Source organism: Mollisia scopiformis (assembly GCF_001500285.1).
Source record: "Mollisia scopiformis unplaced genomic scaffold LY89scaffold_2, whole genome shotgun sequence".
In the NCBI taxonomy this organism is placed as follows: domain Eukaryota; kingdom Fungi; phylum Ascomycota; class Leotiomycetes; order Helotiales; family Mollisiaceae; genus Mollisia; species Mollisia scopiformis.
Window position 1 is genome coordinate 1,145,285 of NW_017263582.1, and position 16,296 is coordinate 1,161,580.

The 16,296-nt window shown below is 48.0% G+C and overlaps 5 protein-coding genes across 5 annotated transcripts; 1 reads left to right on the forward strand and 4 right to left on the reverse strand.

Moving 5' to 3' along the window:
• Positions 1-313: 313 nt before the first annotated feature.
• On the forward strand, positions 314-3,675 carry LY89DRAFT_180065 (ARM repeat-containing protein). Its single transcript, XM_018205602.1, has 7 exons — positions 314-474; positions 538-596; positions 664-1,467; positions 1,518-2,690; positions 2,799-3,042; positions 3,092-3,200; positions 3,248-3,675. Exons 1-7 carry the CDS (start codon positions 435-437, stop codon positions 3,435-3,437), a joined length of 2,619 nt encoding a protein of 872 aa, XP_018077708.1. The 5' UTR covers positions 314-434; the 3' UTR covers positions 3,438-3,675.
• Positions 3,676-5,190: 1,515 nt separating this feature from the next.
• Positions 5,191-6,798, reverse strand: LY89DRAFT_777116 (RCC1/BLIP-II protein). The gene is made up of 3 exons (XM_018222113.1): positions 6,209-6,798; positions 5,559-6,159; positions 5,191-5,509 (listed from the first exon to the last, which is right to left on the reverse strand). The coding sequence occupies exons 1-3, from the start codon at positions 6,776-6,778 to the stop codon at positions 5,235-5,237; spliced, it is 1,446 nt and encodes a 481-aa protein (XP_018077709.1). The 5' UTR covers positions 6,779-6,798; the 3' UTR covers positions 5,191-5,234.
• A 746-nt stretch (positions 6,799-7,544) lies between these two features.
• Positions 7,545-9,564, reverse strand: LY89DRAFT_180229 (MFS general substrate transporter). Its single transcript, XM_018205603.1, has 4 exons — positions 9,084-9,564; positions 8,967-9,027; positions 8,720-8,918; positions 7,545-8,662 (listed from the first exon to the last, which is right to left on the reverse strand). Exons 1-4 carry the CDS (start codon positions 9,431-9,433, stop codon positions 7,728-7,730), a joined length of 1,545 nt encoding a protein of 514 aa, XP_018077710.1. The 5' UTR covers positions 9,434-9,564; the 3' UTR covers positions 7,545-7,727.
• A 1,018-nt stretch (positions 9,565-10,582) lies between these two features.
• LY89DRAFT_680116 (uncharacterized protein) lies at positions 10,583-11,429 on the reverse strand. The gene is made up of 2 exons (XM_018214015.1): positions 11,346-11,429; positions 10,583-11,296 (listed from the first exon to the last, which is right to left on the reverse strand). Exons 1-2 carry the CDS (start codon positions 11,419-11,421, stop codon positions 10,860-10,862), a joined length of 513 nt encoding a protein of 170 aa, XP_018077711.1. The 5' UTR covers positions 11,422-11,429; the 3' UTR covers positions 10,583-10,859.
• A 1,938-nt stretch (positions 11,430-13,367) lies between these two features.
• LY89DRAFT_606181 (uncharacterized protein) lies at positions 13,368-15,733 on the reverse strand. Its single transcript, XM_018210414.1, has 4 exons — positions 15,635-15,733; positions 14,775-15,483; positions 14,194-14,721; positions 13,368-14,143 (listed from the first exon to the last, which is right to left on the reverse strand). Exons 1-4 carry the CDS (start codon positions 15,689-15,691, stop codon positions 13,563-13,565), a joined length of 1,875 nt encoding a protein of 624 aa, XP_018077712.1. The 5' UTR covers positions 15,692-15,733; the 3' UTR covers positions 13,368-13,562.
• Positions 15,734-16,296: the final 563 nt, after the last annotated feature.

Sequence of the window (16,296 nt, forward strand, 5' to 3'; positions counted from 1 at the left end):
AAGGCTTCACCCCTCGCGACCCTTGTAACTATTCCCAAAAGCGTTAGCTCCATAAAATGCATCCACTAGATGGACCAAGCACAATGAAGACCTCCAGGAACTGCTCAAAATTCCTTGAGTACCTACTTACGATCTCGAGATTCTCTACACTCCTTTGCCATCTTTCAAGGCAACAAGACATTTTTTCCTTGAAGCGTCACAGTATCTGCAGGACTTCGCTGAAGCCTGGTCGCCTTAATCATCAGGTTGAGATCGATCTACAGTCAACAAAACTGCCAAACACGATTCTAGCTCTTCCATCTTGACAAACCCCCGTCTCGCCTTCAAGAGACAATTCCTCCCACAAAAGTGACAACTCGAATCCGCAGCTTCGCAACCCACATCTACGACAACGACGCACTGATAACACAGCGCGCCGGCTGTGATCCGCGAACATGGACGTCAATTCCGTGCTCCTTAACACCTTCTCTCCAGGTCCGTCACTCGTCGTCGAGCCGCCAGACTTTACCAAAGAAGATGAATGCTGACTCTCTCCAGATGCCGCCATTCGTGGTAACGCGGAACAACAGCTCACACAAGCTGCGGAGACCAACTTTGTTCGTGCCCCCTTGACCGCATTTCCACCTTGCGCGCGCGTCGAGCCTTGCTAACAACGATCTCTAGTCGACGTACCTCACCACACTTGTCAACGCCCTCGCAGACGAACAAGCCCAAGGACCCGTACGAGCAGCTGCCGGTATTGCGCTGAAGAACGCCTTTACCGCACGCGAATATTCCCGGTTACACGAGCTACAACAAAAGTGGCTCCAACAGGACGATGGCACTAAGAAACACGTCAAGGATGGTGCTCTGCAGGCTCTTGCGTCCGGAACTTCACAGGCTGGTCAAGCAGCAGCTCAGGTCGTTGCATCGATAGCTGCTATTGAACTTCCTCGAGAGCAATGGCCAGAGCTTATGCCAACTTTGGTCCGAAATGTTGGCGAGGGTGTCGATCATCTGAAGCAAGCTTCTTTGACTGCAATCGGGTTTATCTGCGAGAGTCAAGATGCGGAACTGCGACAAAGCTTGGTCCAGCACTCTAATGCTATCTTGACGGCCGTTGTGCAAGGAGCCCGTAAGGAGGAGCCAAATCCTGAGGTCCGTCTTGCAGCTATCTACGCACTGGGAGATTCACTGGAGTTTGTGGATAGCAACTTCAAGAATGAAGGAGAGCGGAATTATATCATGCAGGTTATCTGCGAGGCTACGCAGGCACCAGACTCCCGGATACAACAGGGTGCTTTTGGTTGCTTGAATAGAATTATGGCTTTGTACTATGACTTGATGCGCTTCTACATGGAGAAGGCTCTGTTTGGTCTCACTATCATGGGCATGAAGAGCGACGAGGAGGACGTAGCTAAGCTTGCTGTGGAATTCTGGAGCACAGTCTGCGAGGAGGAAATTGCCATTGAAGATGATAATGCTCAGGTAGGCACAAGAATCTGTCATGTCTCTAACTTTGCTAACAATATATGTAGCTTGAAAATGTTGAACAGATGCGAGAAATCTTCCACTTCTCATCTGTTGCTACCAATGAAGTTGTTCCAGTTCTGTTGATGCTTTTGACCAAGCAGGATGAGGATGCAGCTGATGACGAGTACAACATTTCCCGAGCTGCATATCAATGTCTACAACTCTATGCTCAAGCTGTTGGAGGAGCTGTTATTCAACCGGTTCTGCAGTTCGTCGAAACCAACCTTCGTCATGAAGATTGGCACAACAGAGATGCTGCTGTATCAGCTTTCGGTGCTATCATGGAAGGACCAGAAGAAAAGGTTATTACACCAATTGTCAAGCAGGCACTGCCAGTCATTATCAAGATGATGGAAGATCCTAGTGTGCACGTCAAGGATTCCACAGCTTATGCTCTTGGCCGTATTACTGAGGCATGCTCAGAAGCTATTGACCCAATTATGCATCTGCCACTCCTGATCAAATCACTCTTTGATGGCCTTGTCAGTAGTCCAAAGATGGCAGGATCTTGCTGCTGGGCCCTGATGAACCTTGCTGAACGTTTCTCGGGTGAGATCGGTTGTCAACAAAACCCGCTTACACCTCACTTCAACGAGAGTATCACGCATCTTCTTCAAGTTACCGAGAGAAGCGATGCTGATAACCAATTGCGCACCGCCGCTTACGAAGTGCTTAATACATTCGTCCAAAATGCTGCCAATGAGAGCTTGCCTGCTGTTGCATCCTTGTCCGAGATCATCATCAAGCGTCTGGAAGATACCGTACCTCTTCAAAGCCAAGTTGTCAGTGTCGAGGACAGAATTACTTTGGAGGAGATGCAGACGAGCTTGTGCACGGTCCTCTTGGCCATCATCCAACGTCTTGAGAAGGAAATCAACCCTCAAGCCGATCGCATCATGACCGTCTTGCTCCAAATCCTCTCAAGTGCTGGTGCCAAGTCGAGTGTACCAGATGCAGTCTTCGCAGCTGTCAGCGGCCTTGCCAATGCTTTGGAAGAAGGCTTTGCGAACTACATGGAAGCTTTCTCGCCCTTCCTTTACAATGCTCTCGGCAACCAGGAGGAGCCAGCTTTGTGCTCAATGGCAATTGGTCTGGTCAGCGACATCACCCGATCAATGGGTCCTCCTTGCCAGCCATACTGTGACACATTTATGAATTATCTACTGAACAATCTCAGGGTATGTTGCTGCTACCATGCTTACGTTTGTTATCTCCCCGTCAAGTTTCCTTTGAGCTGGCATCACATCGAGAATCTTGCAGAACGGAATTGCTCACGATCTGAACAGAGTACGGCTCTTGCCAACCAATTCAAGCCTGCTATCCTCCAGTGCTTCGGAGATATCGCCAGCGCTATCGGTGGTCATTTCGAGACCTACCTCTCAGTTGTCGCTCAAGTCCTTCAACAAGCTGCTGGTGTTCAAGCTAGTCCTGATGGATCGTATGAGATGTTTGACTATGTCATCTCTCTGCGTGAAGGTATCATGGATGCTTGGGGTGGTATTATCGGTGCCATGAAGGCTGGCGGGAAGAGTATGTTTATTTCCTGTTCCTACAATGATTTTAACTGACTTCTTTCTAGCTGAGCTTCTTCAACAATACGTCGAGTCGATCTTCTCCCTCCTGAACATTGTTTGGTTGGATCAAAACAGAAGCGACGCTCTCATGCGCGCATCTATGGGTGTCATTGGGTATGTTCAGTCTTAAGCTTTCGTCTACATGGTGCTGATTGTCACAGTGATCTCGCTGAGGCGTTCCCTGGTGGCCAGTTTTCGACGTATTATCGCCAAGACTGGCTCTCTGCCATGATCAAGGATACTCGTCAAAACCGTGATTTCCAAGCCAGAACCATCGATACAGCTCGCTGGGCTCGTGAACAAGTCAAGCGCCAGATTGGTGGTAACCAAGGCATCATGCAATCAACCTGATCTGCTTGTCCCTTGACAGGAATCGAGACGCCCAAGTTTAGTTCTTTTAATGTCCTAGCGCGGCGTACATTTAGAGCTTTAGCGGGCATCTCGGGTCCACCTTCGAACCAGGCTCCATCCACCACTTCTTCCCCATTTCGATTTCTTCTTTTGTTCAACCCACGGCGCGTAAGAGGGGTCTTGTCCTCGACCGTCGAGCACCGGCGTTCTTTGTTGTATCTCACTTACCACCACCGAATCATAATCGTCAGCAACACCTGTTTGTAATCTCCCTCAGAATTCCGGCGAAGTCGACTGCGAATCCATAGAACGAGCGAGACGCGATGTTTTGCACTACCCAGCACAGCACCCAATACACAGCACGTACAGCACACAACTACACAACACGGCACCAATTACACTACACACTTGTACAAACAGTCCCCCCCAACGTTTACCCGCGCCAATACCCCCTACACCAACGCGCCATGTTTCATTTACGATTCGGTGAAAGGCGAAGAACGGTATGAATAGAAGAAAAAATTCACACCGACCTTAAACCTGTGATGGACGATGGATGAAAAGAACGTCAATGCCATATCACCACGAAGTCTTGTATCCCTCTCAGCAGGGAATCTTTTGTATGTAGCGCTCTCGACGATCGACCGACTGGGTCCGTCGAAGCGCTGGTGAATGGCTAAAATGAGTGAGAGAGAGAGGATGAACTCCAAGAAGAAGGGTGGAAGTGGATGTTTGTCTTTTTTTTCCATGTTGGATTTTGTGTCAAGTGATGCAATTGATGGCTGGATTAACTAGATCAGGAGAGTGTATGGGGCATTAAATTTTGTGGTGGAGGTGGAAAAGATAGGATGAGAGATGAATGAAATGCGAACCCCCCTGATCTGATGCTGGCTTTTCTCTCTCTCGTGAAGTTCGTCGGCTTCTGTTGTAGAGCGGCTAGTGAGGTTCCTGGATCGGCTTGGGGAGGTGCGTAAAAGAACTTCTCCCCATCTCACAGATAGGCTTTCATCACCTTGAAATTCAAACCCCCTGATGTGTTCTCTTTGGTAGCTCATCGCCACCAATTATATAGCGTGATGCCTGAGGCAGGTGATTCGGTGAAGTCTGAAGCGCCCCTAAACATTCATACAAAACTTCTTTTCCACGACTTGGACCAACTTCATCGATTATATCGATCCATAGGCACCGGCTCCTGCAGGTGTGGGTCTGGGCCGTGGTCGCAATTGCGTTCGTCGGGGATGTGTTGTTGTTGGCATACGGTGATTAAGTTGACAACAGTCAGAGGACTTTCCGGGGCGAGATCCGGGTGCCTTGAGAAGATAGGTATGTAGATGGGAGGGAGACTAGTGGGGTGACGGAGAAGAGATGGGTTGAGTTGTGGGTGCGGGTTTTGGTGGATTGGTGGAGATGGAGTCGGCTGGAGATCTTGTTGGTTTGGTGGTTGTGTTGTGCGAAAGGCAATTTTTGGAGATGAGGGGCATTTTGGAAGGAAGTGGGATGATGAAGGGTTTTGGATTTGACGGACTCCTCATAGAAATAGAGATGATTAGGAGAGGTGGGATTTGGACTCTTGGTTGAAGGCTAAGGGTAAATATTGGAGTGCTAGTTAAATTTGGTTAGTGAGACTAAACCCTCGATGGAATGAAATGTCACTTCTTGCAAAAGAACATACAGACGGGAAGTGAGAGAGAAGTTGAGCCGAAACATGAGCTCGCCAAAATGAATCGTTATTTTGTAAAGTAAGCAAGGAGGTATCTACAGAAGAAAAGAGTATCGTAGGAACATCTGCCAGACTCCTCACTCGTTAGTCTTCTTTGCCTTTCTTCCCCTACGGCGCTTAGGAACAGCATCGGATGGGCCTGCCAGAACCGAGAACTGTCCACCACATGCAGCAAATGATAACTTTTTACCCTTCACAGCCGTGTTTTCGATCACAGTAGCTAGCTCAACCGTCTGCTCCGTGCCGAGTCCAGTCCGATAATTGTCACTAAAGCCCCAGGCGTGAACCTTCCCATCCGAGTCAATGGCAAAGGAATTGTCGATACCAGCAGCTACACGAACTGCGTTGATTCCTGGAGAAAGTTAGCATCTCTATCCAGATATCTTGAGATGAGAACAAACCATCAATGACCCTGGGATACAACAAAATCTTATCCTCAATAACATCCGAATCAGCCAAGTTCTCCAGCCCAACACCAGGTTGGCCATCATCGCACCGACCCCACGACATCACCTCCCCATCCTCATTACACGCAATCGAATGATGAGTCCCGCCTTCAATATCAACAATAACCTGACCCCTCAAACTCCTCACTATAGCCGGCTTCTCAATCGCCGCTCCATCCTCGCCCGCATTTCGTATAACGCCCGTCTGGCCATAATTATTCAGTCCCCAAGCCCAGACCCGACCTTCGGTGTCGATCGTGATGCTGTGGTATGCGCCAGCAGAGATGAAGGTCGTGCTGTTGCGGTGCAGACTGGTTTGGATGGCTGGACGGAGCGAATTGTCGCGGTATTTCTCGCTGACGAGCCGGCCGAGTTGGTATTGGCTGCCGTCGCCCCAGGTCCAGACGTTGCCGGTTTGGTCGAGGGCGAGCATGTGGTTGCCGCCTGCTGCGAGGGAGGTGATGTTCTTGAGTTCGGGGATCTTGAGTGGGGTCTTTTGCTTCAGGATGCCGTCTCGTTGGCATTGGAGGGAGAAGCCAACCGGGCCGTCGGATCCCTGGGAACTTGTTAGATGTGAATGGTGTTAAAAAGGGAAGGAAACTTACATGGAAGCAGCCCCAGCCATAAACTTCACCAGTAGAAGTCAAAGCGAATGATGCAGAGTCAGTAGCGGCAACCTGGACCCAGACTGGATCTCCCTCGAAACAGTCCGCTGGGATGGCAGTAGGAGTAGATTCAACAGGATTCAAACCACTGTCATCGTCATCGTCATCATCAGACTCGGACTCGTCACCGCCAGCAGCATCCTTAACGGGTGCCGTCCACGTAGTATCGCGGCCAAGAGCTCCATCATCATTCACGCCCCAAGTAAGTAACCGGTTATCCTCGGTAATCACAATGCAATGCATGCCACCAACAGCAATCTGGACGACTCCCACAGTGGCAGCATCAAGGAGGTCGTTGAGACGGGGACGAGAAACGTTGGTTGGCATTTTGCCATTTCGTTTGACTGATCCGAGACCAAGTTCACCGTTCTCGCCGGAGCCGAAGACGTACACATCGAGTCTTTGAGTTGGTGCTTCGTTGAAGTCAGGTTTGATGCTGGTCTTTTTGGCTTTCTTGCTGTTCTTGAGCTTGTCGGCGGCTTCGACAGCAGCTTTGCGCTTAGGGGCCATTCTGAGAAGGTCTCGAAAGCTGCGGTTTTGAGTTCGGTGAAATTATGTTGTGGGAGATGCTAGAATGTAGAATCTATTACAAGGTTAGTATGCGAGGTAAAGGGGGGAATGTAATGGCGAACCTCTGAAACAGAATCAGGTCTGATCTCGAGAAAGGTAATGGGAACGAAAATCGAATTAAGTTTGATGTTATGTCCTGCGTAACAAAGAAGGGATTTCGTTTTGAAAGTTGTGTCTGAATTCAAAGTGGATGGATAAAGGTTGTAGTTGAAAAAGAATTTTCTTCGAGAAAAGTCTGGTGCCTGATAGTAGGCATCGGCGCGCTTGCTATTGTGACGAGGTTAGTATTGTTCTAGCGAATGAGTTTAGCGATTTTATTTGGTTCTTGAAAAAAAAGTTTCGTTGCTATTGAGTGAATGCTTCTGAGGCTGGATGGAAAGGGGCATGGCTATCAACATTAGCGAGCGAAGGAAGGGAGCCGGCTATTAAGCGAGAAATGGCAAAGGATGACAAAGTGATGTGATTATGACAAATCTGGTATAAAGAGAAATAAAACGCTTCAATGATGTACACGGCTGTATCATGAATTAATCCATATTCTATACTCGCTCACGTGACAGTATATCCTCGCTGCAAACCCTCGCAAATAAACAAATATCGATCGCCTCGTCTTTGTGAGCAGCGAGCTTTGCCCTCGAGATCCGGTCTCTGTGGATGTAAGAAGTAGAAAGCATCTTCGAGACAACAGCTCACTGGCTCGTGAATCCAAACCTGTTGTTCCAAATTACATTGTCCCAAGGCACCAGTATCTAGGAGATAATGTTGCCTGCCTTCAAGCTTGGCGGGCCAGTCAGTATCTTAGCTTCAGGCAACTTCTCCTCAGTCTCGAAGATTCTTAGAAGAATACATGTAGTAGAGACAGTGGTCAGGTAGTCGGAATACCAGTATCTCAATCGTAAACCGGTGCAAACTTCGACTTCTTCCTCAACGCCAAGCCATACTTCATAAAGATGAAAGGAACAGGAATTGCCAGCGTGGCAATAGCTCCAAGGATAGACATCGCTGGCCCAACTCCCAAATTATGAAACATGGGCTTCGCGATCATTGGGAACCCAGCACCCATCAAAGAACGAAGCAGCGTATTTGCCGATACAGCGGATGCTGCATACAGACCGTAGGTGTCGACCAGGAAGTTAATACACTGCTGGAAGATAACATTGAAACCTGCACCAATGAACGCCGCAGCAAATACTGGCGAGATCCAAGAGATCTTTGGGGTTGCTGTCCATCCAAACCAGAAGAGGCCGATGGCGAAAAGAAATCCTCCAATGGCCATGGGTGCAAGTCGAGCTTCTGGGACCGGCTTTCCCTTCGCGGCATCCATGATTCTGGCGTATCGGGGTTGATTGGCAAGGTTGATGACGACTGCGCAATTGACGCCGATGAAGAGGCCTAAGAAAGGCAACGAGCCTACAACTGGACCCCAGCCTCGCTCCTCCTCGAACACTATGGGGAAAACTTCCAAAGTCAGGTATAGCAATGCATACACGAACGATGCATACAGAGCGATAGCGGTGATCATCGGCTCGGTAAGGAGCATGATTACTGGACGGGAGAAATGCTTGGTGATGATAGTCTTTGGTGAGATCTTGATGTCCTCGTGTGGATGGTGCCATTCCTGGTTGCCGGTCTGCTTTCGCAGGCGTTGCGCTTTCTTCTTCAATAATACCGGGGCATACATTTCAGGCATGGCGACAAGAGTGAGGCCAAAAATGAAGAAGGTCCAGATTGCTTCGATGTACTCCGTCCATCTCCATCCTAAGTTCTTGTTCACTACCAAAGCAGAGCCAATAATAGGCCCTAAAGTTGGTCCACCGACAACAGCTACGTAGCATTAGCTCTGTTGTTTCTCTTTTGAGTGATCGGTATTGGGATACTTACCAACTGCATAGAATGTGACAGCTGTGCCTCTAGCTTTTGCTTCATATATGTCTCCCAAAGCAGCGGACACGTTACTGACAGGAGCACTTCCAAAGACTCCAGCAAAGAATCTCGTTAAAAAGATTGTCGCGGCGTTCTTGCCAACAGCTGTTCCAATCGAGAATAGACCTAGGACGAAAACAGCTGGCAACATTGACCACTACAACAATTAGCTCTTATCAAGACGTGAGTGGGATGGGTCACTTACTCTTCTTCCATAGAGCTCTGCTAATGGTCCCCAGATGGAAGGTCCCAAGGCGAAGCCAACACTGTATCCATCGTGTCAGCAAAGTTCTCTACTGCAACCAATACTGGGATAACTTACACATATAACGAAATGACAAGAACCGATGTTTCTGTGCTGACCCCAATATATGCCGCAATTTCATCCTCGCCTGGAGCTATGATACTGGACCCCAAACTCGCGGCCAAAGCAAGCATACCCAGCTGGAATGTTATCCAAGCTTTGTATGAATTGCTCCAATTTCGAGGATTCGTTTTGTCGCTGGGACCATCCCAACCAACCAGATACCGGTCACCTGCTTCTCCTTTCTCGTCGTCGCCCGAAGGCAACGCGTTCTCCTCGTCATTGATCGGTGTCGGAGATAAGTCCGACTCTCTTTCTTGTTCCCGCTCAAACGCTTCGTTTCGACTGCTATCCGTGTTGAAAGACATGGTGATTATGCTGGACTTGTAGAAACCGTTGCTCTTGGCAGCTCCAAAACTGGGAGGGAATTGAAGGCATTTTATCTAAATCGCGACAGTACACTCACGATCTTCAAGCTAGAATTATTTTGAGGTTAGGACCCAACACCGCTTGACGGCACGCTTCATGCGGAGAGCGGCGCGGATCACACGGCACAACGGCGCAGAGGTTGACGCCTGGGTTTCGCTTCCTGGAGCAGCTAGGAGTCTATGACGACTTGCCGACATCGCAGTCTCTTACAGTATCATTTCCTTCAATCAAAACAAGAGGTTGCTAAAAGACTATCAGATCAGATTGATAACATGCTTAAGCTGAGTCAACCAATCCCTACGTGAGGCTCACAAGGTGCCTGTCCAGCGATGATGGCGACGGATGCAGTCATCCGTCAACGTTCAAAGCCCGACGCACCATGCCCCTTTTCAGTATATACCAAGAAGGTATAGAGCAAACTTAAGCTCTACGGACCGAGAAAGCTTGTCAATATGCCGATATATCCATGAGTTCCGAAGAGGAGGATAGGGCTGATTCGAGCACATTTCGGAATGACATGCATTAGTCCAGTAATGCTCTCCGCAACGTCCGCAATAGCCTGCCACTGTTTTGACTCATCAAGGCAGCTGGCTCGAGCTTGGATGCTGAACTGTTTTGAGGTTGTCTATTTGGTCACGAAGCGCTGCGAATGATCTCTTTCTGCATTTACAAGAATAGATCGTCATGTTCCTTCTCCGAAGTCGCCGTGTTATCTTCTCAATGCCTCCTTCTTGCCATCCCTCGCAATCTTTCACAAAAAAGTTGAGAACAATACAGTGTACCCCTCTGATCATATGTTAGTTTCTTGCCACTCGATTATTCTATCTTAACTTGGAGAGGAGAGAACTTATGCCCCTTTAAAGTAATCAATCACGGACGGACTTTGAATCTTGATACAAATTTTGCTTGTACACTCCCCTCAAGTTGAAGCAGCATGCCTCCATATTTTTTAGCAAGCTAATATATGATCAGAGGGGGTACACTGTACTCTCGCATCAGAGAGACCTGAATGTGTGAAGCGTGAGGAATTTCCGTTGTGAAGCATCGATATGAGTGTTGCACGAGCTCTTACTTTGTCTCTATTTGACCCGTGAACCCTTCAACATCCCTTTCAACGTCCCTTCCAAAACGCTGTGCTGCCTTTCGTTCTAGCACTTCACTCCAATCAATATCACCGTTTGGCGTCCACATGCCAATGACTTCCCCATTTAGTTGGACTTTGACGATATACACTTCATTATTAGCCCCCTTCTTGACCTGATATTGCCAATGCTTTGCTCCAATAGTTATCTAACCTTCGTTCAGGTGCCACCCAAATTGCGACTCTCGCGATCTTTCACAGAAAAAGTTGAGAATCGATACAAATTAACATGCCGCAAAATGCCGGAGCACCAAAGGACCCGCGAAAAAACTGCCACCCATCTCATCGTCGTCATCATCCCTCTTCTGATCTTTCTCGCCTCGAAGTTGGCCATCGTCTAATCCTTCATCAGCATCCTCTTCCTCGTCGTCGATGCCTCCTTGACTGTCAGTGACATCGGTTGACACCGAGACCTCTTCTTCAGTGTAGTATACTTCTGACATCTCGGGGTCCTCCAGTTCTTCTGAGACACCACGACCACGAGTCTCCCCTGCCTCCTCGTCGATCTCGTAAAGAACATCACCCTCTTCGATTTGCGATGCTTGCCATCGGCGGAGATTGTGTAACCATGGCTCCCCCTCATGCACTCTTGGTACTCTTCTCCTCTTCACCACTTCTCGCATGATGCGCTTTCGTGCACGCTTGGTGCGCCTGGTACGAGCTGAATGATCAGCTTCTCATCGTTGTGTGTTAATGATGCATCAACTTACTTGTCTTGATCTGAGTTGATGCTTGCAGAACAGAGGCAGCAGCAGGTCCAAGCTTGTTCTGCATCCGCGTCTTCATCTTCTTTGCCTTCCTCTTTTCCCTATTGGCTTTTTTCTTCTCATCAGTCACCGCGCCAGCCTTGCCCCGCCGATGTTGGCGCGAACCAAGTGGCCTCAAAATTGAAATTAGCATCTTGACAATACGCAGATGGTGATGAACTTACGAACTTGTCAGAGCCTGCCATTGTCGCTGGAAACGCTCGCAATGATACCACCGTGGACCTCGATGATTTGTGGTGCTGGGATCGCAGACTTCCACAATCTAAGTTTTGCGGTGGTGAAAAGGTATTCAGAATATTTTACCGATCAATTATGAACGTTCTTGAAGGTGAGAGTGGAAATTTGAAGAATGACGATCTTGAAAAGTGCCGTTGGAACATGACGATTTATTGGTTCTGCAAGGTACTTTAATTCCTTCTCAACTCCAACCGCGCGTAGATGTCTTGCTAGAATCCACTCCTTCCCCATTAGTTTCACTTTTGGATATCCAGATATTATTTAGAATAGCTATGTTTCAAACTAGTCAGCACAAATAAAGCAATAATGCAGTAAATTGAAAGTAAACAAATATTCCGCGGGTACTTCTTAGCTTCGCTTAGCGTTTTTCCGAAACAATCCATATAGATAACTTTAAGCATATATTCTTTCAACCAAACACAAACAGCAATAGCTGGCTCAATGGTAATTCCATTCATTATTAGAGAAGTGACCCCCATCCCCATATTAAAAAAGAATTTGTTAATAGTACTTAGAGTTAAAAGACATCTGCAACATAAGTCTCCCTACCTCGTTAGTCCCTTCTCTTCGGAGTCGGTTGATAGTGCGATAGAAGTAGCAGTCAGATGTCTCTTAACTCAAAAAGTTCTTCTGTGTATCTAGGGATTTCAAACAAAAGCTGTATAGCTTCAAACAAATTTTTTTGGGCTTATTTTCTGGGACATGTTAGCTTTCGCTCGCGTATTTTTTTCCAATATAAAAAACCAATTTTGACTCCAAAAGTTTTATGTTTACAATTATTACATTAAATTAAACGTCGACTCGGGTACAATCGAGTTTAGGACATATTTCGATCGAATCCCAATTCTTGCCGAGCCCTAAGTTCTGGGATATCCTGCTTAAGCGGAACTATCTCACCATGAAAAGGTCTGGGGTAGTTGTTCTTCTCTTGAGGCCTCGAAATAGGTACAATTTCATCATCGAAATCAGCCGCACCACCAGATCTCCATCCCTTCTTGTCGTCATCATCAGAATCCTCGTCGCCGCGCTCGCCAGTGCTCAATTTCTTCGGATCGCTTCCATTCGAACCCTCGACAACGGCAGCTTTTGGCTTACGCTTTGGTTGGTCCTTAGCCTTCGTTGGAGTATCTGTTCTTCGTGAAACATGGCCTGCAGCTGTGCGAGGCTCGAGGGAGAAAGGCGGAAGGCAGTCCTCTGGTTGAAGAGTGGAGAACATTACGTTTGGTCGTAGCTGGCGAGCAAAAAAATAATTCTGCTCCAAAATCTGTCCACAAATAAACGCAGATGGAAATTGTACCTAAGAAAGTTCCAGTGGTTATGTAAAAAGAAGGTTCGGAAGTGCGAGGACCGCTTTGTTGAGGTCAAGAGTGCGGCCTGTGAATATGCCCCGCGTGGCCCGTGGCGGAGGCTGAGTCCATGCAGCACGCATGTCCACAAATCAAGGCTCTACGCAGAACACCCACTGCAGAAATCAAAAGTGTGGTAACCGACTTGATAGCAGCCTTGTCGTTTCGCCTCACTCGTTGATTCAGCCATAATAAGCCTTCTTCTGCAGACTCATATGCTTTACAGACCGAGCATAGATTGTCGAATGAAGAGTCGAACGTCGAAATGAGACGAACTACGAAAACCTCTGGGAACAGAGTAACTGAAGTTGATGTCTGATCTTGCACTGAACATTTTGTCCAAGCAAATGGCACAGCAATAATTATGGTAGATTTTGAGAAAGCAACGATTTCATTGTTAGACCATCCGTAAAGCAAGTTATGTCCATCGAGACCTCGGGTATTTACCTGAACTCCATATGTGACGCTGAAGCAAACCGCCCCAATGCAATAAAACAACGCCATCCATGACCGTCATGCAGCCGCTCAAATGCTCAAATGTTCCCTGATAACGCCATCGTAGTCTTGTAGAAACCGATTAGAAGAGTTGAGTGGTGACATTATGAGCGTAATACTCCTTCGTCGCCTCTCTAGTCTCTGCATCCTCGATAATCTCCTTCTCACGTTCCTCCAACTTCGACAAGTCGAGCTTGAGATTGTTTTGAGATTGCATAAAATCTTGGTTATGCATCTCACGCCAACCATTATGCTTGCACTTCTTGGTCTTCTTGACGCAGATGTTGTTAAGGACATCTGAAGTCTCAGCAGGAACCGGGATGGGTTGGCCAGGGTATGGAAGAACTTGAGCAATGCTTTGAGTCTCCGTGGTGCGAGGACCCAACTTATTGGTCTCAAAGGCCTTCTTGCCCTCCTCCGTGCTCACCCAGCGTGCAAATTCGGCATCATTCATGGCAAGACGATTGTCGTAACCGCAGAACTCCTTGACCTCGAGGTTTAAATGCTTAGCAGCGACCTTTGCACGCTCATTGATCATCATGAGAAGCCTCAATTGATTGCCGAAGCCTTCGATTTGTCCTTTGATGTCGTCCTTCTTTGCCTGGATTGTTGCGAGCTCAGCCTCTTCATCGGGAGTGACATAGTCGAGACCAACTGGACGATCTGATTGGTTAGTAAAGGTTGTGGTTTAAGATTGGCTGTGATATACGTACTGGGATCAGCACCTTCCTTGACAGGGAGTCGAGGCTTCTTGCCAAGAGCATGGAACTCGGCTGCATTCTTAACGGATCCGAGAAGCATAGCAACTTCCTTCTGATTGAGAGCACCTCCCATAGATGGGGCGTCATCCTTGCGGACCAGACTTGCAACATACTCGATGAACTTGTCACAGCACTCTTTACTGCAATACTTGCTGCCATCCTTCACGTTGGCTGCCTTGCGGTGAGTCTTGTCGACATTAACGTAACGGCACATACGCTTCCATGTAGTGAAGAGTGTGTCGGTCTTGCAATTTGGGCAGATGAATTTGTCGAGCAATCCCAAAGCATCGTCCTCGTCGATCTGGAGGCATGAGCAATGGTACCAATCCTGACAGCCTCCATCGCAGAAAACCATCATACGGTGATCATCGGGTCCACGACAGATGCAATATTCGCCACCATCGTTGCTATCAGAGTCGTCGGCAGAGGGAGGCTTTGTGGCGGAGCTTTGTGCACCAACACTAACCTTGGACGTGCCAGCTTCTTCACATCAGCTTCAGCATCGCCAATTGAAAAATACAGGGTCAACTTACCTTCTGGTGCGGCTTTCTTAGGAGCTGCCTTCTTGACAACAGCAGCAGTGCCCTTCTTCTTAGCAGCTGGCTTCTCGATCTTTGCAGGTGCGGGGCTGCCTGTGTTGACTAGGGGGCTTGCCATGGTGTGACCAGTTGAAGGACCGGGGGAGCTTTGCATAGAGAATGCAGCGTTCGACGATGGCTTTCTGATTCGACCATCGCTCTTGATCTTCTCCGGGATGCTCATGGAATTATGATCATTGTTGTCCGCCATCTTGCTTTGTGGATCTGAGGTTGTTGCTTTCGAAGCGGATTCACCGATCTTTGTCGAAACAGCCTTGGGTTTGGCGACAGCCTTGGACACCTGCGGGTCGGCGGCCGCTAGGGTATTAACGGGATGCTTGTTCGCATACTTCTGTTTGTTCTCCAAGTGAACCTTGAGACTAAGAGTGTATGTTTCCTTCGAAAGGCGGAACTTCCTCGATTGATTTGCATCTTTGCCATTCTTGTTATACATGCGAGAGTCGGCAGCTGTATAGGTTTTATTCCATACCACATCGTCCTCTCCATCCGGAGTCGGTGCAGCCTCGGGGTACTTGTACTTGAATCCTTCCTTGTTACAGGAATGGACGAAGAATTGATGACCGGGGTCGGTGATGGCAGATGCAGAAGTCACTGTACCAGCAATCCAGCCTCGTGTGGCAAGATCTAGTTCTGCTGGAGAACGCTGAGCAAGATATTAGTACTGTACGTAGATAAAAAGGAAGCTGTTGTGAGCAGCAGGATTTGACGGTGAGGGGGAAGGTAACACAGTAGCTGTTAGAGGGCTGGGGATGCCGGCGCAACGCCGCAGCATACAGTGAAGTTTCAATACTTACAGTTTCTCTGTGTGGTGCGCGCGTATGCGCGTCGCTGCTCGAGGCGATATCATCCATCTCTGCGGTAGAAGGTGATGATATTGCTTGCGTATCTTGGGGTTGGGATGAGGTTGACGATCTAGGTAAATTTCGAACCTCAACCCCAGCTACATGCAGGTGCGGGCGCCTTTCCTGTTTGGGAAGGAGAAGCGAGTCTTGGCTATTTTTTAGCTGGGCTCAATCGAGGATCATCTCAGCCTCGCCAGCCTTGCCGAGTATATTCTCAATAATATCCTAAGAACATTACAGATATGTCAATTAATGGCACTTATGAGGCCTCATATTAGTCATTGTATGCATGAAACAGCCTTTTTTCTGTTTAAATTATATAAGTAACATTTCGGGGCTCTTGCATCGAAGCTGAGGCTATCAGTTCTATAAGTAGAAAAACATATTAAAATTAAAGAGTCTTCACCATACCGTTGCGGCACAAGGACATCGGTCATCGGCTCTTAACCGGCCCGTCTCAAACTCATCTGAAATGCGTATTCAACGCTATACGACCCGTAGCCTCATTGTAAAGGTCAATGGCCATGTAGTACATCAAAGTACGGGATCAGCGGAGTGCTTGGAGAACACATTATTGTCGGTCTTCGAACAAATCTAGTCTCCTACGTTATAGT

What these genes read in the sequence shown, in the direction of transcription:
- LY89DRAFT_180065 (XM_018205602.1), top strand. Translation starts at nt 435, where the DNA reads ATGGACGTCAATTCCGTGCTCCTTAACACCTTCTCTCCAG. An exon ending in AAGCTGCGGAGACCAACTTT is followed by an intron (nt 597 to 663) that starts GTTCGTGCCCCC and finishes AACGATCTCTAG; the next exon opens with TCGACGTACCTCACCACACT. An exon ending in ATCTACTGAACAATCTCAGG is followed by an intron (nt 2,691 to 2,798) that starts GTATGTTGCTGC and finishes CGATCTGAACAG; the next exon opens with AGTACGGCTCTTGCCAACCA.
- LY89DRAFT_777116 (XM_018222113.1), bottom strand. Translation starts at nt 6,778, where the DNA reads ATGGCCCCTAAGCGCAAAGCTGCTGTCGAAGCCGCCGACAAGCTCAAG. An exon ending in ATGGCTGGGGCTGCTTCCAT is followed by an intron (nt 6,160 to 6,208) that starts GTAAGTTTCCTT and finishes ACAAGTTCCCAG; the next exon opens with GGATCCGACGGCCCGGTTGG. An exon ending in GTATCCCAGGGTCATTGATG is followed by an intron (nt 5,510 to 5,558) that starts GTTTGTTCTCAT and finishes AACTTTCTCCAG; the next exon opens with GAATCAACGCAGTTCGTGTA.
- LY89DRAFT_180229 (XM_018205603.1), bottom strand. Translation starts at nt 9,433, where the DNA reads ATGTCTTTCAACACGGATAGCAGTCGAAACGAAGCGTTTGAGCGGGAA. An exon ending in CTTGTCATTTCGTTATATGT is followed by an intron (nt 9,028 to 9,083) that starts GTAAGTTATCCC and finishes CGATGGATACAG; the next exon opens with TGTTGGCTTCGCCTTGGGAC. An exon ending in CAGAGCTCTATGGAAGAAGA is followed by an intron (nt 8,919 to 8,966) that starts GTAAGTGACCCA and finishes TAATTGTTGTAG; the next exon opens with TGGTCAATGTTGCCAGCTGT.
- LY89DRAFT_680116 (XM_018214015.1), bottom strand. Translation starts at nt 11,421, where the DNA reads ATGAAGACGCGGATGCAGAACAAGCTTGGACCTGCTGCTGCCTCTGTT. An exon ending in ATCAACTCAGATCAAGACAA is followed by an intron (nt 11,297 to 11,345) that starts GTAAGTTGATGC and finishes CTGATCATTCAG; the next exon opens with CTCGTACCAGGCGCACCAAG.
- LY89DRAFT_606181 (XM_018210414.1), bottom strand. Translation starts at nt 15,691, where the DNA reads ATGGATGATATCGCCTCGAGCAGCGACGCGCATACGCGCGCACCACAC. An exon ending in GCGCACCACACAGAGAAACT is followed by an intron (nt 15,484 to 15,634) that starts GTAAGTATTGAA and finishes TATCTTGCTCAG; the next exon opens with CGTTCTCCAGCAGAACTAGA. An exon ending in TAAGAAAGCCGCACCAGAAG is followed by an intron (nt 14,722 to 14,774) that starts GTAAGTTGACCC and finishes GATGTGAAGAAG; the next exon opens with CTGGCACGTCCAAGGTTAGT.